The sequence below is a fragment of the Mycteria americana genome, chromosome Z, assembly GCF_035582795.1.
Source record: "Mycteria americana isolate JAX WOST 10 ecotype Jacksonville Zoo and Gardens chromosome Z, USCA_MyAme_1.0, whole genome shotgun sequence".
In the NCBI taxonomy this organism is placed as follows: domain Eukaryota; kingdom Metazoa; phylum Chordata; class Aves; order Ciconiiformes; family Ciconiidae; genus Mycteria; species Mycteria americana.
In genome coordinates this window covers 78,422,174-78,446,517 of record NC_134396.1, presented here as the reverse complement: position 1 = coordinate 78,446,517, position 24,344 = coordinate 78,422,174, and the positions used below count along the sequence as shown (strand labels likewise).

The 24,344-nt window shown below is 37.3% G+C and overlaps 1 protein-coding gene across 3 annotated transcripts in view; it reads left to right on the top strand.

Moving 5' to 3' along the window:
* The window catches only part of MCTP1 (multiple C2 and transmembrane domain containing 1), a 290,569-nt gene that overhangs the window by 173,597 nt on the left and 92,628 nt on the right, over positions 1–24,344 (top strand). For all 3 annotated transcript variants that reach the window (XM_075526465.1, XM_075526464.1, XM_075526466.1), the window contains 6 exons: positions 3,484–3,577; positions 15,664–15,766; positions 17,866–17,968; positions 18,312–18,413; positions 18,759–18,833; positions 20,654–20,773. In XM_075526465.1, the coding sequence (XP_075382580.1) occupies positions 3,484–3,577; positions 15,664–15,766; positions 17,866–17,968; positions 18,312–18,413; positions 18,759–18,833; positions 20,654–20,773 (597 nt within the window). The remainder of the gene's footprint in view (positions 1–3,483; positions 3,578–15,663; positions 15,767–17,865; positions 17,969–18,311; positions 18,414–18,758; positions 18,834–20,653; positions 20,774–24,344) is intronic.

Genomic DNA, 24,344 nt, shown 5'->3' with positions numbered 1-24,344 from the left:
TTTTGGAAGATGTTCATGTTGCAGAGGCATGAATTTCTCATTATGTGTTTCTGAAAATTGTAGCATCGATATGCCTTTTTGATAATTTTACTGTTTTTATTAAAATGACCAGTGGACAGCAGAAGAAAGAAATTACAAGGATTAACGAAATTCAAATAGTTTATTTTCACTGATGTTTGATTTGTCTTTGGTATTCGTTTCTCTACTTCAGAACTGATACAAAGAAAGAGCATGTCATTAGCAAGATGTACTGTTCCCCAATGAGTGGCTGTATTTTGGGGTTTATTTTTCATCTTAAAAAATCTAGCTTCCATTTGAGAAATGTATTTTGCACCCTTTCTGCAGCCAAAAACAGTTAATGAGCTGACCTTGCCATCAGATCAAATAGCCTTGGAAAATGACTCTATTACTGTCATTTAACCATTTGTAGCTGAACATCAGAGCCTTACAAATTAAACAGGCATTACTGTTTGAACCATTATTTTACCACAATTGTCTGAAAAGATTAATTCCTTTTGGGGTGAGGAGGGGGGCACATTAATGGGTACAGACCAAGAGAGATTGTATGACCTTTTCAGAACGGGTGTGCTGAACCCGCGGTCCCCCTTGTCACAGTTTAAAAACCAGAGGAGCTAGTTTAGAGAAGAAGTTGTTAGCATTCCATTTTTATTATGACATTTCACAGTCATCCGATTTAATGTCCCTTGACCAGATTGTCCACCGTGAGACGATGGGCTTGAAATGTTATTTAGAGCATTGATAAAAGGTGAGCAGTTCTAAGATGACAGCGAGTCATAAGGCTGGTGGTGTGACATTAATTTTCTCCATAACAGAGATGGAATAAGACGTCATGGTGACAAGCTGTCAATCAGTACTGGCCCCTCAGTGTATCTCAATGCCATAGGATGGGGTATTGCTTCTCCCATAATAGAGCTGAACTGAGATGCTCTCCCTGACAGCTGCTGCAGCCATACAGAAAATATATTATACAGCCTTTCATTAAAAAAATAAAGAGGACTCATATCCAGAGCATTTCAATCTTTTCCCATCTATTGAGGGCTGAAAAGATTCACAGCAAATCATGGATTCCTCTGCTATGGAAATTTCAGGCTTCAGGAACCATGCAGGTTTTGAGGCCTTCAACAATAATCATAAATAAGAAGACAGAATATCATCTGATAAATCATTACTTAAAGTTATGTATTTAAAGTAATGTATTAAAGTCATTTGCTTCTCCCAGAGTCTCTGCCGTGGCATTGTATACATTTTCAGCAGTCTCTGCAGTCACGATGCGCAATAAATGAATCTAAGCCAGCTGACTTGCTGGAACTAAAAGTTCAAAAATAATTATTCTGCAGGATGCTAACAAAGGTAGCAAAGTGAAATACAGCGCTGGTGCCTTTTTGTAGAACGAGCTTACCGGGATGAAATTTGGAAAAAGGGAACTGTACGGCATTGCAGGAAGGGGGGCAGTCACTTGGCTTGCTCTCTGTTTGGTTTTTGCTTTGTTTTCTTTCTGCAGCTTGGTGTTTGTTTCGGTCATTGGGAAACTTGGGTGAAATGTGGAAACATTTTTGTAAATCCTTTCACTTTCATCATGGTGTTAGAGCAGAATTATCTCTGTTGTGGTACCAGTTCTGATAAGAAGCTTCCAAACCTTGATCGTTACGGTAATAAATGAGGGACGGTGCCAACGTGCTTTTGAATTATAACAGTGCTATCTGTAATGCCGTCTCTGCTACCCTCAGCTGGTAAGCAGGGGGTTGAGTGTGCGCTGATTAAAGTTGACCATCAGTATTTTTAAGCTGTATTTCTGATGATTAACATATTAAAAATGACAAAAATTTATTAACTATTATCCTGTGATAACATGCATGCATGTATTAGTATGTGTGTAGCATGTGGGGTACTACACTTAACTAGATTCCTGGGTTCAGTATACCAAGGTCAAACCTTCACTGTAAACAACAAATGGTCAGTTTGGGCTCGTGAAATTAATATTAAAGTGTGATTTAACTGTCTTATTAATTGTCTTATTAATAAAAAGATAGGGATGCATATTATATGTCTAACATTTTAATGGATAGGTTATCTATGCATAAACATACTGTAGTTTTTGCAAGCTGACATTTAATATTTCATTTAAGCAGCACCTGTGGTTTTCAGATCAGTGATGTTATTTATTCTGGTTTTCCATAATAGTCGATTTCGCCTTCATAATAAATTAAAGAAATGTTGACTTGGTGTTTTACCTGATGTTTGCATTTTCTAGAAATCTGGACATTATCATAATGACTGGAAAAGGTTTCACCTGTACTACATTAAAATTTTAAAAAGGGCCACAGGCATTAAATGCATTAGTCCAGATTTTAAAATACTTCAAAATAAAGGTACATGCTAGCATTTTTGAATAAAACTTGCAAAAACAACTGAAAATTAGGCCATGTATACATATGATTTAAAATTAATTTGAAAATCTGATTTTAGTCTCCTCTTTTGGAGTTCCTCACCTAGCTTATCTAAATACTGAATGATAATGCCAGGTTTGTTATTAATTGATTGCAGATTCAAAATTGCATTCGATGTTCTATCATTTGAAATTCTGCAGTTTTTAAATTATATTAGAAGTTAGAGCTTGAGCATTTTAGCATATCACACCTAACTGGTGCAATAGTCCCAGTTTGATACTTTTAGTTATTTGAAAAAAGTGCAGCAACAGAACACATTTTCCAAACAGCTTTCTAAAACTGTGTTGGATGACTAAATGCAAGTGTTAGTCTACTCTTTAATTTTTTCTTCCTCTTTTTAATATATGTAGATATTGCAGCAATTTATGATTAAAAAAATATTTATAGTAAGAGCTTTCTGCCATGGAATTGGAACCATCTTTTAATTCATTTTTTTTAATCTTTTTTGCACGTAATAATTATGAAAATTACTAAGTTGTTATAATTCTCTTTGATTGTTTTTGCTCATGTTATTTGCAAGCTATATAGATGCATATATGCTGTATGCAAGCTTGCATATAATGGTCAATGACAACAAAAACAATATTGGCCCTAAGTCACTGCTCAAAATATTATTGGAGCCATCAAAGGGAAAATGTGAACATGTGAACATAGCTCTCACAGAAGTATTCAGGGAGAAGAAGTGTTTTATTGTTGGTATTAATTTTGTTGATACACTGCTATCATTTAAAATTTTGGTAGACAGTTGTCCATGTACTATTAAGGGATTAATTCAGTAAAATTAGTGTTATATTTAATAATTAATGTTCTAATTTTTCCTTTGCATTTTTCATTGGTAAGTTAAAGTTGCAAAATACTGAAAGAAACACTGAGTATATCCTTCAGAAAATAATATTTAAAAGTATGAGTACATTAGAATTACACTAACATCTGGGCTAGGGAGGAGACTATTCATATTGCTTTCGGTTTGTCTTTTTTGCAATCCAGAATTATTTTTCTTTTTATTATTTTTTAGAGTCCAATGACGATGTTCCATAACATGAAGGATGTGGGATTTCTTCAGGTGAAGGTCATCAGGGCAGAAGCATTGATGGCAGCTGATGTCACAGGCAAGGATTCATTTAGTTTCTGTGACAGTAAATATTGTAGTAAGACTGGGCCTTTTTAGAAGTGAAAAAAAATGTTTAAAACAGAAGTTTATCTATATTGTCTGTTTGCGCAGTCTCACCTTCTGCTCATTAAAGAAAAAATGTGCAGACAAACAAAACTTTCGTAAGCAAAACTTTTGTAAGCAAGGCAGCAAGTCATTCTAATACTAGCAGAGCCCTACGTAGGTTATTTCTCAGAAGGGTGAAATATACATTTTTCTCCATCAGACGTCCTGGAAAAAATACATAGAAAAGATTTCTTTTTCTAGTAGATAAAACTAAACAAAATTATCCAAATTAAAGCTGAATTGCTGAATTTCAGAGGACAAGGCAAATGAAAGGTGCTAGAGTTAGATACTACTTTAAAGTTGTTGCCAAAAGAACCACTTGATATCTGCCAGATATTTAGCAAGGCTGTTGGTTTCAGACTTTTCAAATAAATGCAGTTTCCTCTAACTACTGCTTCTCTTTTTAAGAAGGGAAATAAGAAAATCTTTTTTAATTTTCTATTTTATGTGATATAAGCTGAATGGATAATTTAACCTTTTGCTTTTCAAAATAAAGAAAAAGTATTTCAGCCATACTGACCATATTTCTCCAGAAAGGTCCAAGTTATCTCCTGTAAGTACAATCACCTTCACACTGCACAAGTTGAACGGAGCAAAATGAGCTGCTTCTGTGTCAGAAAATAGCTATCTCTGCTTAAAAAAAAAAAAAAAAAAGGTAAAAAAGGAAACTATACTAATCTAGCAGGTTTAACTGCAATTTGGACATAAATGTTCTGTTACAGGAGCAGATGTAGATACATAGCAACATACTCACTTTTTAATAGTTTTTTGTAAATTAGCATGAGTACCAGTATTTTTTTTTTTTCTCAGACAAGGTAACAGAGCAAACATTTTATTGCTGAAACTGATCATCCAGTTTGTGGCATGCGAAATAACAGATTCTATTTTCGGGGAGGTTGGAGAAGTGCTTCTAAAGATTCCTCACTCTGCTTTGACCTTATAATCCAATGTGGTCTGAACAGAGGGAGAGATTAAGTTATTCAGGGGCAAATGGGATAATTCAGTCCCTGACCTCGTTCAGTCTTCGTCTTTTTCCAGATCAACATGTCATTTGTGCTGGTTGAACAAATTTTTTTGAAATACATTTGGTTCAATTAAAGATGTACAGAGCTACCAAAAATTTTTAGACATTGCATTTAGAACGACAGTCGGGAAGATGGGGAAGAACACGCAATACCTTCCCGTGTCCCGCATGATTTGTTCATTAGCAAGAAGAAACATTTATACAGCAGCTATGTTTTGTAAGATGGCTGTGCATTCCAGACATTACAGAAATCATTGTATATTTTGGACAAAAATACCTGGTATTTTGAAAAGAGGACAAAGGGGTTTTATTAACTACTGTCATAATTTATAGCTATTTTTAGTAACTTGTGGGTATGTACAGATCATTCATTTCAGATTAAACTTTGAATAGTAATATTTAGAAATAACTCAAAGTAGTTATTTGGTGATTGTCAATAAATCATGTTTGCAAAAATTGTATAAAACTTGACCCTCCACCTTTATTGAACTGAGCAATACTTATTAGTCAGTGTGGAGAGCGCTGTCATCAGTGGTATAACTTACACGACTAAGGATTGCTTGTGTGAGTAAAAGCTAAGGACTAGTTTGCTCTTCTTACTATATTGTTTTTTCAGAGTTAATCTTTTGCCCTCCCCTGAGTCTGAAAAGCAGCTGAAACACCTGTATAGTACCTTTGTGATTTGCTCTCTTTCCTGTCTGCTGAACATATCCCATTTCACTTTCAGGAATCTTTTCATGTGAAGTAATAAATCAAAATTTATTAGTTTGGGCTGAATGGATTTTAAAAATCCTTAATATTCCATCATTAAGCATAAGCATAGACGGAAAAAGATTTCTGTAATCTTTTAAGTAGTCATCAATCTTACTACAGTTGCAAGGATTTTTTTTTTTCCTTTCAAAATGTGAAATTTTTCTTTTGTTACCATACATTCATTGAGCAGCATTGTAATACTGTATTAACTCTGTGTGAATAAAAAGCAATTGAGACTCCCGTTGAATGAATGAGTAAAAAGCACAAATTACTTTTTAATGAAACCCTCAATTCTTCTCCTTTCCACAGAAAGCCCATAGCCTTGTTCAGCTGAATGCTACTACAGTAGGTCACTTCAGTTAAGCCCCTAATAAACTGTTGATAGTCGAGGGCAGTTTTTTCTCCAGTCTCAATAGCCCAGTGTTGGACAGTGCACTTCAAACTGTTAAGGTTAGTACAGATTTTTTTTCAAAAAGAGGGAGATTAAGGGTGCTGGTTCAGGCCTCAGTTTACAACCCCCTTGCATACACATGCGTTGAACGAGATGCCGGGGTGGGCTGAAATTTCGGTGAAGTTGTGGGCAGGGGAGCAAGTGGGCACTACCAGTTTGAAAATGAGGTGCTGCTCGAACGTGCCATAACTGGGTTTTAAAAATACCCCGGAAAAGAACAAAGCGAGGCTTCTCCTTGCTCAGCCTGCTTGCAGGGAAGTCTAGGAAAGGGAGGACCGCTGAGGTGCTGAGATTCCCCCGCTGGTGCTTGAAAGCTCACCTTGATTTTGGGGAGAGCTGAAAAATAGGGTGCCGTCCAGGACCGGGGCCTTTGAGAGAATTGCTGGGTCTATGAGGGTGTTTCCCCCAGAAAAACAGCATCTTTCCATGGTCAAAACACAATTTTAGGGCTTCCACCAATGCAACATCATGTTCTATTTGAAATTGTGGTCACAGCAAATACCCCTTCCTGGAAAACAAGTATTTTTTAATATGTTTTTTTAAACTATAATCTAACAAATGGAAAGACGTTGAGCGTTGTGTTTACTTTTTCCTTCTCCTCCTCAGAAGAAAGTTTCCTTTAAATCTTCCGCTGTGTTTTAGCTATTCAGTGTGAGGCTGTTTTCTCCCTAAATCCTCAGCTAAAAGAAGTTATATTTTCCCCTTTCCCCACATCTTCGCTCGCTTGTGGTTCCTCTGGAAGACAGGCAGGCCTTCTCGAGGGTTCGGCTGCTTGCAGAGCCCTGGCATAGCAGCGTGCGTGCCTACAGTGACGTCCTTTTACATGAAGGAATACCCTGATGGTGCGTAAAACGTGAGGTGCCATGGACTCATCGTGCCAGTTGGCCTCTGAAATTAATACATATTCTGTTCACCTAACCCCTATGAGTTTTGGAAAGCAATAGGCCCTTCAGCATGACATAGTGCCAAGTTTAGGCAATAGTCAGGTAAGCATATTCCTTCTTAAATTTAGGTATAGGTGGATTGTGGTAGAAGGCTGCTGGCTTTGCAGGCAGTGCTTGCGTCTCCTTTACTGGGGCAGATGCATTCCTCCTTTTCCTTGTACCATGAAATAACATTCAAAACCTCTGCCTTATTATTGACGAGAAGCAAGCAGGGTGGGAAAAGATGTGCCACAGGTTTGGTGAACTTCACCGAAAGTCCTATTATTTTAAGGAATAATAGTTAGCAACTCGGATTCATTAGCAGAGCAAAATCCAAGCTCCGTGTGATGGCCTGCCTAGAAAACAGTTTGTTTTGCTGTCTTTGGGCTTTAATTAAGACGTGTTCAATTCTAGCCCCCTGGCTCCCCTCTCCCCTGCCCCCACCCCGCTCGCTGTGTCACAGACCGGCGATCAGACGCTTTCAGATGGTCCAGCCCATGACTTTGACCTTCTGCGCGGTCCGGCGTTCCCTGGGGAACCGTTCAGCTCATGAGGTCTGATTTCACACTTCCAGGATGCCTCGGCTCTCTTAACAATGACAGGGAGACAAAGCCCTTTAGAGCGGGCCGCATGGGGACTTGTTTAAATTGGAAACTAGAGAGGAGTCAAGGAACAAGGTTACAGGCTACAGAATAGTGCTTTTAATAAAGAGCTCACAGCTCTGGTTCAGCTCAAAGAGGGCTACCTCTGTACAATTAATTGAGACATTTATCTGGAGCATCTTAGGCCTCTACTTTCTCACAGAATTATGTGATAAATATCAGCTAAGAGGCAAATGAGATGTGCATGAAATGAATTTTTAACACTTTGATTACTGTGTCTCCAGTCTTCATTAGAAGTAAATTTATTTGTATTTCTGACCTCATTATTAATCAATTGTCTGCAGTTTTTTTGGGTACCATGATTTCAGAACCTGGTATGTCAGACAGATTTTACTAAAGAGCTCGGTGATATTTAGGTTTACAGTCAAAAGCTTTTCAGGCTTCTCCTCCTCTGAAGAACAGAAACTAAGCATAGAAAATGGGGCAGAATTTTTTTTCTTCTTTTTCAGTTTTATGTCTGGAATTCAGCTTCTCATCTAAGAAAATTCCATGCTAAAATTTTGATTAAAGTACTTGAAAGTAGGATAAAGATACCAAGATGTCTAAATGTGCAGAATGTAAATGAGTTTTCTAAAATCTGTTCTACTAAAATGTCCTAATACCACATGTGCAAAAATAGTCTTTGAAATTGTTCTTCAAATGCTAGGAAATGTCAGGGTGATGTACACAAATGTTAAATTCACAAAGGTATGGAAGCCCATGCATGTAAAATTGAAGGAATAAATTCAGGGGCCCTTTGGAAATATGGTTCCAAAAGTAATTTGCTCTGTCAATTAGTGCAACCAGATTTCAATATACACTTGAATTATCTTCACAGAGTATGGAAATCTACTAGATGGGCAGTATTCTGTGGTAGATAAAATCTCACCTGGTCCTATGCTATAGGTTGCCTGAAGACATCGGTCCAATCTCATGTACTGCAAAACTACTTTTTTTTTAAGAAAGTAGCAGTTTTAGGATACTAGTGGCAAAATTAGGATTTAAAAGACATTTTTGGTTAACCATAGCATTTAGAACTAAATGTACAGTGAAAGGATGGCTTTGTGATTATTAACATTTTTTTTTTTTTTTCTGTCAATATTCTGTGGAAATGAGTGTAACACGATTGTGGCACTACACTGAGTCGACTGGTAAGGTATCTCACGCATTCATGATACCAGTCCATTGCAACGTGTTTGCAGCAGCACTGTTAAAGAGGAATTACCATTTCAATTTTAAAGATGGAAAACTAAGAAAGGTTAACTGCCTCAGCTAAGGCCGACAGAGCAAGTCCTTGTCAAAGCTGGCATTTGGCCTGGGTCCTGTACTTAATCCATTAGATAAGGCAGCTTCTCATGCTTTTGAGCCATTCCTCCTCCTGGCCAAAGGTCAGGCTGACTGCTCTGTTGCAAGCAGCTGGCTGGCAGGGAGCTTGGAACAACATTAGTGACATTAGCGTCTGCATGAGTGGCACTGCCCCCCAGAGTCATGAACTGGCTGTCTTGTCTTCCCAAAAAATAAAGGCCTTTTTTGGCTGTGGGGACTTAGATCTGTAATGGACAGGCATGGCCAGCAGTAGGGGAGAACTATAATAGCCTATGAAATATTCAAACAATATCTCAGCTTTCATAACCACGTTAAACTTGGTTGAACTTTGTGAAGTTGTGGTTTGTAAACTTGACTTTTAAAAGTAGAAATGGAATTGAAATCTCCTATTAAATTTTTAAACGATCCAAAACATTTTTAGTAGTCTGTGATTCCAGTTCGGTTTGGATAATGTAATTTGAACAATGCAAAAATTCATGTAATACTTAGTTCAGAATAAAGTTAGCTATTTGCTTAAAATGAGTTCACGTTCTAGCCAGTGCTGGTGTTGACTTTCTATCAGTTTATATGACTTCACAGACTGATCAGTGGCAGGTAAATGTTACATGTCAATCTGTATTTAGCCTGCCACATGGTTCCTTTTGTTGAGAAAACTGTTGAAGAAGCAAAACTAGGAAATTATTCGTGTCTCTGGACATATACAGAAGCAATGCATGCTTTCTGTAGCCATGGTAGAAGTATCTCCACAGGGCTCACGGGGAGCTAGCCCCATGCTATCTGATGTCCCTTCTGAGTTAATCCCTATGAAGTGCAACAAGTGTTTCAGGGGACAGGTAGGTCTGCCATATGCTTCGTGGCTTGCATCTACTCTGAAAAGCAATTGCGTCAATGGTAGTTCCTTGTAAGAGTCCATGACAGCTCTGATTAAGAAAGAAAGAGTAATTCTGCAACAACTGATGGTCTTTCTGATTTTTTATTTTCTTCCCTTCAAGCTGGATTTTCAAAGATAGAAAACAGAAAAGCATGATGTTTATGACTGTACACAGGTGTTTCTTTCCTGTCTAAAACAGGGAGTCGTCTTACTGCATAAAATATGGATGTTTCCATATGTTTGTTTGCTACAGTCTCCTTTTTTACAATATTAAGCGAATAATATGCAGATGACATGCAGTTTTCTGGAGACAAATGCATGTATTTAATAGAGTTTTATAATAAAAGGATATCACAGTTTAACTTGTACAAAACACAGCAAGCAAGAAATGTAAATTTCAGCTTTGATAGCTTTTCATCAAGAAAAACTCCTATTTGTGTACAAGTGGAGCTTGTGAGTGCAAACTCCACTGAGTTTGTAGAGACTCCACTTTCACTCCACTGTGAGTAGAAAGTGAGTACAAACGTGCAATTATGTTGAACTGAAGTCCCTGTTTGGAAGAATTGCAGTGCTCCACAATGAATTTTTGCTGGGAAAACAATCTACCAAGAATCAAAAATTTTTATTGGACAACTTACCCCTCAGGGACCATTGAGGGACACCTCTGTTTAACTTGCCCAGAAATATGAATTATACTGTATTGCAGTTTGACAGCTGTAATATTCAGGTAAAGTTCATATTTATACAAACAGAAGATACTTGCATCTGAATTGATCAGGTCATTCAATCTCTTGTGAAAAAGCAATACTTTCGGAGTTGAATTTGAGATGAAGCCCAACGTTTTGTAGTTTCAGCTACCCACTAGACTGGACAGAGTCCAGCTCACCTCCAGCCTGGAAGATGGGCTGCAGTGGCATGTGTCTGAGACTGGTCCACCAGCCCGAGAACATCAGTTCACAAGGGTTCACAAGCTGCCTAACATCTCTGGTGCTTGCTGATGAGTTCCAGCATAGCGAGCCAGCTGATCTACAAATGTGGAAGTCCTGTGATCTTCGAACTGATGGAAAGGGCCTTTCCCAAACTTTTCCAAATGAAAAACACAGGAAAACTGTTAGGCAATGTGGTGCTGTAGCTACTTGAGAAGAAAATTCAGAAGCTAAAATTGTGGGGAGGTTGAGGTTTTGCTGGTTTGATTTTCTAAATATTTTGAGAAGCAATGAAAAATTGTCACTATTTAGATCTCTTTTCTATGATGAAAAAGTGTGTTTTATATACTTGCAGGAGAAAAAAGTTATTCCAGTGGCCAACCTTCTGAGCTCCAGATAATGAATCTGAGCTCCAAACTGACTTTATTTCTTTTGTGAAGGACTTCAGGGGCTGTGGGGGACTTCGAGTTTTGAAGTAAATAATAAATAAGACCGCTCTAGTTCCTGGTTAGCCTCTCTTGCAGCTTAACCAGTGTTGTAGAGTTTGGCTGGTTGGAATTGATGAGTGTACAGTTCATCCTGGGGCATGTGGTATTTCTGAGAAGTAAGGTGACAAGCAAAAGACTAACGTAATTTGTGTACAGCGTGCAACGTGCGGGACGCAGTGCTGACTGAAGTAAAATACTTTACTTAGACCTAAGTAAAGTAATCTCAGTTTGTGCTCTGGTCTCGCCAACTGTCTAAAGATTAAATGCGATGCAGCATAGCACAAACAAGGATCTCTGTGAAACTAGACACAATGTGTGGCATGGTGAATAAAATGGGAAGCTTCAAAAGAAAAGTAGTTCTTTAATTTTTTCTCAGTGGGAGCTTACATTACAAAGTAGAATTGCTTCCAGGGGACATTCTCAGATAGACCAGGTCTGTAATTGATAAAGGGGAAAAAAAGGTGAGGGAGATCCGTCAAAAGAGAAGCTGCTTTCCCTTCCAGTTTATTATGCGTATTATGTAAATTAGCAATTTATTTCTGTCATTTCAGGAGCCCTTAGCACTGTGTAAGTAGAGTCCAAAAAGCATGAGACGTTACAGCAACAGAATGGATTAATGAGATTTGTTTTACTTCTTATTGAGGTTTAGTGCAGGTCTGATTTCAGTCAGCAGGAAGGTGTACTTCACTGGTTTTACTACCTACTTGTCTCATGAGAGCCTTCTAACAGTGCTAGGTGTAATAGTGATTAGTCCCTCTGAGGTCACGGGATTACTCAAAATCGCAGGTGCTGGTTTTGGTGTTTCTGGGAGCATACTCTTAATGTGTAAGTGCCTTAAGCAGGTGGTGGGTCCCCTTATTCTTTGCACAGCACTGAGCACACATTTAGGGCTGTATTCAGAAGATGTTTGTGGATGTCCTCCTGATCAATAGAGTGAAATACCTCTAAAGTCACTGGAACAGTAGCTGGAGGCCTACGAAACGCATGGAGCAAGGAGCTAGTTTGAAGATCCTCAGTAGACACAGGGATTTGGGTAGAATTTCTTGACATATGACGGGTGATTTATGGTGATATATGACGATTGTGATTTAGTCTGTGGTGAAAGGCATACTTGTGGTGACAAGATAATTTAGAATGATGTAATTGAGCTTAGGCAGCACAAGTCTGATTGAAGGTTTTTAAGTGTACTTTTAGAACTGCTAGATGGACAACACATACTTTTCTGAACACGTGAGGTTCTTTTTTATAAAAACAAGGAAAACCATTTATCTATCTCTTTTTTGAAATTACTAGTTGTGTTAAGTTGAGGCTGCCTTGATTAGAGTGTGTGTTGTGCTTAAGGTATGGGGTTTGAATAATAGAGTGATGAATATATGTTGTAAGTTCCTGGATTTCATTGGTCCTCCTAGAAACCAAGGAGACCTAAGGACAATGTCTTTTAATGTTTTAGTGCTCTCTTGAGGCTTTCATTGGGAATGATCCCATTATTTTGAACACTCTTGCAATGCAGCAGGTTGCCATGGCTGTCAGTGAGAGTTAAGATCACAGTTATTCTTTCTAATAATGAGAACTTGAAAGATGACAGATGGATATGAGTTTCACCAAGTACTTGTGCATTGCTCTGGCTTTGTCTTTCTGGATCATGTTCACTTATTTGGGTTGGTATCCAAACAACGTTTGCACGTACCGTATGTTTAGCACGTCGGTGAAGAGTGTTGCCTTTCAGATACCCAGCTTGGTTCTGAGTGTTTTAGCATACGGAAGAAGTGCCCATAGGCGATGGTGAAGGGCTTTGCATATGGGAACTTCATAGCCTGCTCATATGGTAAAAACAGTATTCCTTAGTAGAGATGTTCATAGCCAGGAAGCTTCTACTTGTCAACCATTATATTTGGGCCCTCCCTTGTACCATTTCACAATACTTCCTTTTCTCAAATTTGGTCTTGAACTGTTTTCAAGTGATGGGGGGAGGAGACATGAAATGTTGAGTGGGAGAGGGGGATTCTTTTATTTCTGAAAACCATTTGTCTTTGGTTTGATCGAGGACCTCTGTGATTGATGTTGCATATTATTTAGCTTTCTTAAGTGGATTGATATCCATATAAATCTATAAGGCGAGTCATTGAAAAAGTGCATGTCAACAGATGCAGAAAATAAATGAATGTAGTAAATACCTTCTTTGTTTACAGAAGATGGCCTTTAGACACTGCAGTGCATTTTCCTGTGTCTGTATACGATTAAGAAGCACAAATCACATTGTACCATCATATCCAAATATGATTGATGATACTTTAAAAAAGGAGATAAAGTAATATCACCTAACTCACCTACTGTGTCAGTTCTGCCTTGTTATTTTAACTATCTTCTGGGTGTTTCTTTTTCAAATACTGAAACCTACAGAACTTAAATAAATATGAATTGTTTAAGTTTCCTACCACCTTTTAGGCTTGCGAAGTAGAACATTAAGATGTGTGATATATCCAGCTCTGCTGACTAATGAATTAATCATTTTTCAAGTTTAATGGGAAAGATTCAGCGGTGTATTGTTTTCTAGAGAAGGTAAACATCAACTCTAACGGTAATTCACAATGTGTTTAAAACAATTATTCTTTATCATTAAAGTTAATAATATGCACATTAACCTCTGATGTAGTCTGAATCAATACTGCAGTTTGGGAGATGTGACCCCTGGACAGCTTTGTCTAAATATTGATTTCATTGTCATTTGTATAAGGTATGAAACAAATTACATGCCTCCCTAATATCATTAATGTAGCCCCATTGAGCTACTCAATTTATGGCTTCTTATAATGCATGACCAAGCATTATGGAGTTATTGAAGGCACTGTGAAATACAATTGCTTAGTGTGCTAGATTTGATTGTGGAAGGCCAATGCCAACACTCAATAACTTTCAAACACTTTGCTGTCCAAAGAAAGTCCAGACACAAGAACAAGCCACTCTGTAGTATGCAACTCAGTTGTTAATTTCCATCAAAGTTCCCTTGGGTTCTGGGAGCAGCAATTTATTCTACAGCTTTCTACTTATATATTTGTAGCCTTACATGAAAATAATGCTTGTATTCGGTGCCAAAGGCAAATGTTGTTCTCTTCAGTTACTGGAGGAAATCAAAATAGGTAGGAGGGATAGCATCTCCCTGTCTTGGCCAGCATTTATAGTGGTTGTCATTACTGTCATAATTTGAAATATGAGTTAACTAATTTACTTCACACTGTGATTTCTTCCCTTTATTGCCTCTTTATTGCAACTGTCTTCTCACCATGCCCCTCATGTTTTTGTTACTGCTCCTTCCATCATGGCTGTTCCTCAGATCTTCCTTGCAACACCTTCTTACCTTTCCAGGAAATTTCAGGGTTGCCCCGAAACCCTGGAGATATCAATCTTCCCTTTTCTTCCTCCCTCTTTGGAGAGCTCCTTTTTTACACAAGCAAACTGTTGTTAAGCACGAGTTTACACAAGCAAACTGTTGTTAAGCACGAGATTCGGGTGTCTACCTTCCTCCTTCTCCTTTCCAAATACAAACCTTGGCCTCGTGGGTGTCTAAGAAAAAGCTTACTATAAGTTTCATGTCTTCCCCCTAAAGTTTCAGTTGTGATTATTTTTCTTGCTCTTTGCTTGGTATCTGAGCATGGCTCACCTGCAGTCATTGGCTGTAAGCTGCTTATTTCACATTCAGGGGCACCCATATACACACACACATCCTTTCCTCATTCTTTTTCTTTAGCTTAAAAAAAAAAAAAATCAACTTCCACATCCAGTCTAGGATACTGCTTCCATTATCTACATATTACATTTTCAAAGCAGCATCTTCATACTTTCTCCTGTGGTGGCTTTCATGCTGAGGGACCTTCTTCTAAATATATGCAAAGCTACTTCATTGTGCTTTAATGTATACAAAAATCTCAACCACGTTTGAGCTTCTGCTGTGCTGAGACTACAGCCCATCGTTCCAGCTGATATCGTCTCATTGTTTAATTGTACTTGCCCATTTTCTCTGGTGTTAGGCTTTTATCTGAGGCTGTCTTTAAGGCTTTTTGATTTTGGGGAGAGGATTTGTACAGCGTGAAACATGTAGGGCATAGTAATCTTTGGATAAGTATCATGGGTGCTATGTTATTACAAATAATATGGAATAATACATTTCCTACATATCAAAATGCTCTAATTATGTTATCATTACAGTCAATGTAGGATTGGCACCATTAAAGTAAAGTTCTCTTAGCTGTCTCAGAAGGGTGCTTGGCACCTTTTAGGAACATGCTGTTTTTTCATCAGAAAAGTCTGTATGGTGATTTTTTTTCTTTTCCTTTTTTTTTTTTAAGACAAAAAAGATGTTCTTTTAGTGAAGAATGTTAATAGATTATGGAGCTGAACAGCCTATTATGATCATCTTGAATATAATGCAGACCATAGGACTTCCCTGAATTAATTCCTGAGAGAATTACAATGCAGCTTAGGAAAAGGAAAAAAAAAAACCCAAACTAATTTTTATTTAAACCTTGCTCATGGTGGGTTTTCTTAGTTCATAAATTTTGTTCCAAATTTTCTCTTATAGGTAAAAGTGACCCATTTTGTGTAGTTGAATTGAACAATGACAGACTGCTGACACATACTGTCTACAAGAACCTCAACCCAGAATGGAACAAAATCTTCACATTGTAGGTGTTTGGATTTTGTGAGTGTTTGGGAGGGGTTGGGGTTTGTTTTTTATTGGGGGGGGGATGTTTTGAAGGGGATGTACGTGTGAACCGAGGATACCTACTGGTGATTCTGAACAAGGATAGTGATGACATACTGATATTTCTAAACCAAACAGCTGAATACGTTTTTGAGGAATAAAAACATGAAAAAAATTAGAGAAGAGGTACCATTTTAAAGGTAAAAAAGCAAGGCCTGTTTCTTGGAAACCAGGCACGAGTAATGCTAAGCACTCCAGACTCCTGCTAGCTTCAGTGAGAGTTTGACAGTGTGATGGATTTGGCCCTGAAGTTTTGGGTGGGAAAAAAGATACTGTGATTATGACCTTCATTAAAATGTGGTTCTTAACTTTAATAAACATTAGATAACTATATAAAGGAAGGAATTTTAAATGCATTCATACTTCTCTGCATTATGATCAGATGCTTTCCACTTGTTCTTTCCATTTACCAACTGCACTTCTCACAATACCATCTAGTAATCATACTAGCACAATGCTGATATTGGCTAAAATGCAGTCTTAAACATTTAGTTTATTGCGAAGTGATGCAGTTGGGGTTTTTTATCCTTCTGTTATTTTGAAGACAGTAAAAGGCTCTGACAAAATAGAAAAAAATCTTCCACAAACAAAATGTTCCTGTTATTTCTGTTGCTCAGTTGCCTTCTTTTTCTCCCTGCTTCTCTCTGACTGCAATGAGTAGAAAACTGATCAGTTGCAGGTTTCTCTGCTGCTGAAATCAGCTAACAATCCACTGCAAAAACAGTAGAAGCTTTAGCTTTGTGTATACGTGCTTTACTTTATCACAAATGAAAATACTGTGTTTTGCCCTTGATCTTAAAACACAGTCTGATTTTAATTTTTTTTTCCTCTAAATTTGTCATTCATATATTTGGCATCCATAGCTTTTCTTGTCCTGGAGTGAGCTCTCAGGAATGAACTCAGAACAAAAGGAAAAAATCTCACAACAGTTGTACTTTTCATTACCTTATTAATGTAGCTCTCATTTATGTATCGCAAAACCAGGCTAAATTCGTCATTAATTTATTTTTAATCATCTACTAATAGAGCAAATAACTAATCAACCTCTACTGCTCGACAGTGTTCTCTGCATAAGAAATTGCCTGGTTTTGTAGAGGACAAAAGACTAATCAGGAATCAAACAGAAAAACTCGGAGGCCTTCAAGGAGAGTTTTTGCCTCTCTTCTATGTATATTTGCATTGATTATTTTATTTATCCTCAGATTTGTTAATTAATTTTGGGCTAGCAATCCAGTTTCATCTGGAGGTGTATATTTTACTGAAGTTAAACTGCTTTGCTTGAATTTGTATTTCCTGGATCAGCCATTTGATCAAAGATGAGTTCTCTCAAACAATTCTGTTTTTTTCTGTGAATAAGGAATGTGAATTTTTCACTTGAGAGTTTACAATATATAGTGACATTTGTTGTGCATGCTGATGGAGTGTTTAATAGCTCACAGGCAAAATAGAGTAGTAGCTGAAAAATGCATCGTTTTGTATTGCTTGTTCCTAATTTGTTGTAATGACTGTTGTATATTTGTAATTAAGCAAGGATTTTAGAATTGAAGAGCTTGCTCTCAGTGCAAGGATATGCTCATGTAGCTCGTAATTATTTTCATTTACAAACCTACAGATTTCACAGTATTTTCAGTAAGAATTGCTGCAAGGATAGCAATGTGTAAGGGATAGCCCTTAAAGGCTCTCAGTCCTGCTGCTTGTGGCTGTAAATCCCCCCGTGCTGCTCCGTGCTGGCTCTCCTTGCAGCTCATACGGTGCAAACGCCAGGTAGGAGATTTAAAGCAACATCCTTTGGAAAACTTCTGCTGGGAAAGCCTCGCAGGGAGAGAGAGCGATCGCTGCAGCACTTAGAAAGCATTTGGGTTATACAGAGGAATGCCTCATTTACTTAAGTTCTGTTCTCTGCCATGTCTTGGAAAAATAGATGGGTATCTGGTTTTGCTAACCTTTCACGGTTTGTCCTTGGTACCTGCTGGTGTAGGTAACTTCTTCTCTCTTCTGTGTGTGCTTCTCCCTTTGTAGCAATATTAAAGACATCCACTCAGTGCTTGAAGTGACAGTTTATGACGAAGACCGCGATCGGAGTGCTGACTTTCTAGGCAAAGTTGCTATACCGTTGCTGTCTGTAAGTTTCATTCACCTGACATACCACTCTGTATTTTTCGTGCTGAAGGGGGAAAAAAAAAAAAAAAAAAAAAGATTTGCAGCTCTGTGTCTGTCATTTCTCAACCAAGGTCTGTAATAAGAACACTAAAATTTTAACATACTCAATTCACGGCCATGTTGAATCCCATGATAGTTAATTTTTCCTGACAGACTCGGTCCTGGTAATGAACAGGTACTTGTCAGACTTGCCACAGTTGTTTTGGGTTCTCTGTCAGTTTCAGCAGCTGGGGGTCAGGGGTCACCGGGGGGGTGTATTCAGCGGAGACCGCGAGACAGACGGCTGTCATGTCCTTTTCCTGCAGATTCAAAATGGTGAACAGAAAGCCTACGTCTTGAAAAACAAGCAGCTGACAGGGCCAACAAAGGGGGTCATCTATCTTGAAATAGATGTGATTTTTAATGCTGTAAGTCTTAACTTTGGCTTTTTTGTACTGCTAAAGAGTTCAGTTTCATGAAAGCTTTTGTTCCTGATTTGTAGAGAATTTCTGTCATTCCTTATTTTCTCTAAACCTTGATGTATACTACAGAATACTCTTCTGCTACTGCCTGGCACACCCACTCTTTTTGTTGCTGCTGCCGCTGCTATTGCTGCTAATGTAAGGAGCAGCAACTCATGCCTCTGTGTACGTTTATGTGTCGCGGGCTTGGCAGCCATGACTTTGAAACTTCGTAATTTTTGCAAATTGAAGCATGTGTTATTAGTAACGAGCAAGTAAGCTTGAAATACTGACACACATTTTAATGCACAGGTGAAAGCCAGCATACGAACCTTAATGCCCAAAGAACAGAAGTACATTGAAGAGGAAAACAGACTGTCTAAACAGGTAAAGAGTAAGGAAACACTAATCCTTTCCGAAAGCCTTAATATCAAGTGTGCACATCCAAATATCTGGTATCATACTGCTGAGGGTAAAGAATAACATTTTCATTACCTGTTTACAAAAGAATATGATAGGTCGGAAAAGGCAGAAACAAAATACATGGGTTTATTGTGTCTCCTCTATAAATTGCAGCTTAATTTCCATGAAATACGTGAATAAGAACACAGTTCAAACCATCAGGTTCCACACATATCAGATTATAGCACAGGTGCATGTAAACTAAGTCTTGCATAAATTTTTGCTTTTAACCTTGACCCAAAAGATCTCAGTTTGTTGCAGAGTAGAGAGTCTTTCGGCATTCTTTTAGCCAAATTTTAAATAAGTTGGTTGGGTGAGGTTTGAATCAAAGGTGAAAGCAGACTAAAACTCTGTATTACTTTTGAGAGTCCTGTGTGTAGGAAATGTCTGGACCCTTTTTCTTTTTCTTCTGGGTATTTTTGCCACTCACAGTTTTAATGTTTTGGTAAAAAAATATTTAAACACACATCTTTTTCTCCACTTGAACTGCTTTTGATTCAGTTTTTCATGTTCCACAAATAATCTGTTTTATATGGAGAGAACTGGGCTTTTGGTTGGACTGTGGGAACAAGGTATTTGTTGTTTGCAGTGAAAAGGCAAAGGTCTCAAAACTGTTTTTATTTTGCTGAAAGCTTATAGACCTGAGCATAATTTAAATTGCCTGCTGGATGAATTTTATATCAGTTGTATGATGTATTTCATTAAAAAAGATTTCAAGAGGCAAAATATTTCTTTCTTTACTGTTGTGAGTAATGCAGTTACTAAAGCTGCATTTTGCACTGCTATGCCAGCAAAGAAGCAGCAAGGCCTTTTTTTCAAGATTCATTCTTCTCCCCAGTTTTATAACAGAAAATGGCATTGTGCTTTTTGCAGATGGTAGGATGAGTAAACTTTAAATACCCACTTCACGTTGTTTTCTTTTAAATTAGCTTGCATGAGATACCCCACCACAACACCACTTAGGGCAGGGACAAAAAAGGGAATCTTTATGTATGACTGATGCGGTCGCATTTTAAAACATCCACATTTTCTGAGACTGAATGTCTCTCACCTAGCTAGCATTTTCTATGCTACTCAATACACAAATTAAATCATTCACTGGTTTGTTCACTTTTTTTTGGTCAAGTGTATTGCCATTTTAGAGGATTTAAGGGTTCTCCTGAATCAAAACCCAGCACTGTTATGTCTCATCTCTACATCGATTGAATGTATGCAGTTAAAGTTACTTTGATAAATACTTAAAAACATGCAGTCAACATACATCACAGCAGACAAATTTGTTACAAATGAAGGAAAAATTGGATGTAAAGGGTGTAGGTGATCTTAATTAGATTAGAGCAGTAATTTTGCATGGTTTCAGATTAGTGTCCTACAGCATGTATTAAGAAAGGCCAAAATTTGGTAAGTACGCAAGAATGGGGAAAGTCTTGCTTACTTAATAAAACTTTGAAATCTTAATAACAAAATCATTTGTGAAATTTTGCAAGTGGCTTTTTAAAATTGAACAACAATTTGTGTACCATTTAGAATTAAATTCGACAAATACCAGTTGACATAACTAACAAATTCTCTTTCTTCCAAGTCTCTCAAATTTTAAACTATCTTTCTCAATTTGTGAGCTAGAGAGCTTAACATGTTATTTTCTCAATCTTCACTGAAATTAAGAATGACAATATTGTAAGTGCGAGCCTCTTCTGAAGCTTTTGGGGTTTTGAAACATTTTCATTCTTTCATCTTTTTAACAGCTACTGTTAAGAAACTTTATCCGGATGAAGCGTTGTGTCATGGTGCTCATAAATGCCGCCTACTACATTAGCAGTTGCTTTGACTGGGATTCTCCCCCAAGAAGTCTCGCGGCTTTTTTGGTATGATCTCCTTTATATTACTGTTAATCACCCTGGAGTATTTGTGTTCTAGACTGAGAGATAATACAGTATTGATGTGGGGTGTTCTGATTTTTTTTTTATTTAAAACTTTGCATTATGAAGATACTGCAAATCATGTTCATTCACTTCTTTTAAAAAAAATAATTAAGTTTAAAATGTCACACAAACAAGATAGAAAGTTTGGGGTTTTTTTTAATCTATAATTGTACAATAACATAAGCAACTGATACAACTCACAATACAGTCAGTGAATTATGGATCTATTTTGAGCTTCTCACACGTTACTTCTGTTAAATTTTGTTTGGCCCCCTTGTATATTGCATATTTACTCTAAAACTTGTTTTGAATATTTCATGAATGCTTTTACATCTCTGGAATATAAAATGAGGGTTATTTTGTCCTGCACATATCAATATGTGTTATGCCTGTAACTTTTTTAGAACTACAAAGCTCTAGACCCAGAGAGTTGCTTCCTTACTAAGATTTAGTGTTCTTGGTTAAAAAACAAAACAAAACAAAACAAAAGACAGCAAAACCAACTTTAAAATCATTAATGCAAACAAACTAGTACCTTTTAGATATCAAGCTCTGGTCATAGTTCAGTTTTTAGTTAATTCATTTTTAGTGATTTAAATGAAACTACTATTTGTCCATAAACATTAGCTTCATTATTATTAACCTTTATTTTCTTGTTAAATTTTGAAAATGCCAAGCATAATTGTAGATTACATTGTGTTTCCCAGATGAATATCTTTCTATTTTCAAAATCATATGAACTACAAATGAGACCAGAGTCCCTGTTTGTTTTTTGCTTGAGAGAGTCCCACCAAGAGTAAAGATGTGTGCATGGACACACTTTCTGGAACATCTAAATTTATTAAGTTGGCTGAAATACTGAAGTTATGAGCCTCTCCACTATGAATATGAACAGGGAACGTTTTCACTCTTTCTTTGAATAATTATAGAGGGAGTCTGCTGACAGTACTCCTAGCTTGGGTGCCTAAAGCTCAGCTGCCTCAAATTTGGAGACATCAAACCAGGCATTGGAGCTGGCTGCACTGGTACAGTAAAATGGGGTGCGTTGGTGTGTCACTACATCATGCAGTTTTGCAGGAAGTTTCTTCTAGCAGGGCTCAATTTGTACTAAGTGACTTGTTAAACCCCCCTGTAGCCTGTCAAAGGATGGCAGCAAGCTGTCGGTCCTTGGTTGCAATATTTATCAAGAGTACAGGAGATACATGTGTTGTTCACACTCTCAGGGTTTTTATACTTTAACTGGCATCTGTAGTAACTACACTATGTGCAAAATTCTAAATATACTTGGTACTGTTTAATTTATAAATATGATCTGTTATTATTTCAGTTTAAAATGATCAAAATTTTGTAGGATCAAAATACGTAGGATCAAAATACGTATCAAAATACGTATCAAAATTTGATTTGTAGGATCAAGATACGTATGTGAAAAGCCCACCTGTCATTGGTGGAAGAAAGGAAATGGCAAATCATCCTATTCTTTGGGGCAAATGAAATTGGTTCTTTCTCATGGTGTGCTGCTGTGGCCATGGAAGAAGTTGTGTTGCTTTGAAGTTGTAGTTGTTTCCAATCACAGAAGAAATTCAGTGTCATAATAAGTAGTTGGAAATACATAAAACACAGAATTTGAGTGGGGAGGTCTGTAGTGAGTCTAACTCATTATTGTAGTTATAGTGTATTGCAGTAGAAACGTGTTCCTGATTTTATTTACATATATATTCAAATATATATATATTTATATCTATAGCTCAAAAGCCTGCTTTCTTAGTTTCCTTTTAGTATTTGTTTTGCTATATGGTGGTTGTGGTAGTTATGGACACATTACGTCTGCATCAGTGCTGTGACTTCACAGATGTGTTCGTGCTCTGCACCCAAAGTACATCCTGTGCTTTTCAACCTGATGTTATTCTGTCCAAGGATCAGTTTGCTCTGTTGGGCAAAACATTGATAAGTGTTTGTTAGCCAAGTCAAATCTACGTTAATTTCTATCATGATCATAAGTTTTGGATTTAGATGGTTTCTGGAGTTTCATAGCTATCGTAGGCCCTTGAAAAATCTTGAGAGTGGTCCACTTGCATGTGTAATGCTGAATTATGCTTGCGCTAAGGTTACACTGGAATTTAATAGATTCTGTAAAAAAACTGTGCTTATATATATCATTTTCATCTCTTCACTATTATACGAATCGTATGTCCTCTTGAAGTTGTCTCCCAGAGACTGGAGAATGTCACAGTGAAATGTCAGTGCCAGAAAGGAGATGAGAAATAGGCTGTTCTGGAGGTTTCCAGCTCTGTAGGCAGACTAATAAATAACATACCAGAAGTAAACTTTTAAACTAACGATTTTTTCCCTCCTGTTGGATTTGAAGACATACCTTGAGGGATATATGATCGCAATACAGATTTACAGCCATTTCACGTAAGTTACATATGTGAGGGTTGATTTTTCAGATCTCCCATTGCCCCAGGTTCTTGGTGTTACAATTACAGGTACCCTTTTCTTGTACCTGACCCCATGTCTTTACTTTCTGATGGGGCCACTGTTACGGAAGACCACAGGGGATGAAATTCGGACAGACCAACTCAGTTCTTAGAAATGTAGTAAGTTACTTGTAATTAAGGAGAGATCTGGAAAGGAGGACTACTCTTGGAAACCCACAGAAAGCCTTGATTAATATGGTGACTCTATAATAAACTACAGTTATCTGCTTTATGCTCTTCGCACACTGGTGTTCACTGCAGCTCTTTTTAAAGTCGTTCTTCTTGGAAAGTCACAATGTTAGTCGTCAAGACTAAAAGTGTTCATTGAAGGGGCTTGCTGATTATTTGTACTCCAGAACTTAGCTGTCCCAAATCTTTACATTCTTTGGGACATTTTAGGAAAGGAAATGCTTTATTAAATTGTTCTTTCTGAAATCTGTCCAAAGGCACCAGCTCAATGACTGGTGTTGCGCGTGCTTTACTTAGAAGTACAGAAACCTAGCAGTTAAGTTTTCAATGTTCTAGATTATGTATTTTCTCAACTAAACAATATTTTACCTGTTTCTGTTGAATTTCATAAGCTCATTGCCTTCACTGAGGATTTTGCCTGAATGACTTAAGATTGTGACTCCATTTTTTTTTCTCTGCCTCAGTAATTCACAGCCGAAGAATAATTGCTACCCAAACATAATTTTTTATATTTTTGTGTTAATATAACTGTGACATATTTTTAGCTGTTATTTTTCAGATATTCAAAGGTATTTGTAAAGAGCTCATGAAACATAGGTTGATCTGGCTAGAATATGACTTTGGATTTGAACCTTCAGAAGATTTTATATTCTCTCCTCCTTTTTCGTATTTATTTCCAGTTAAATAAAGGACATGTGTAGCAACAATATTAAATTAATGTTTCCATTCCAGAACAACTTTATTGTATTGCGTATATCCCTGTTATGTCTAGACGTGGATCAAAAATGTGTCACATGTTTGTGTTTATGCTTCCGAAGCACCTAAATGCAATGGAAACGAATAGA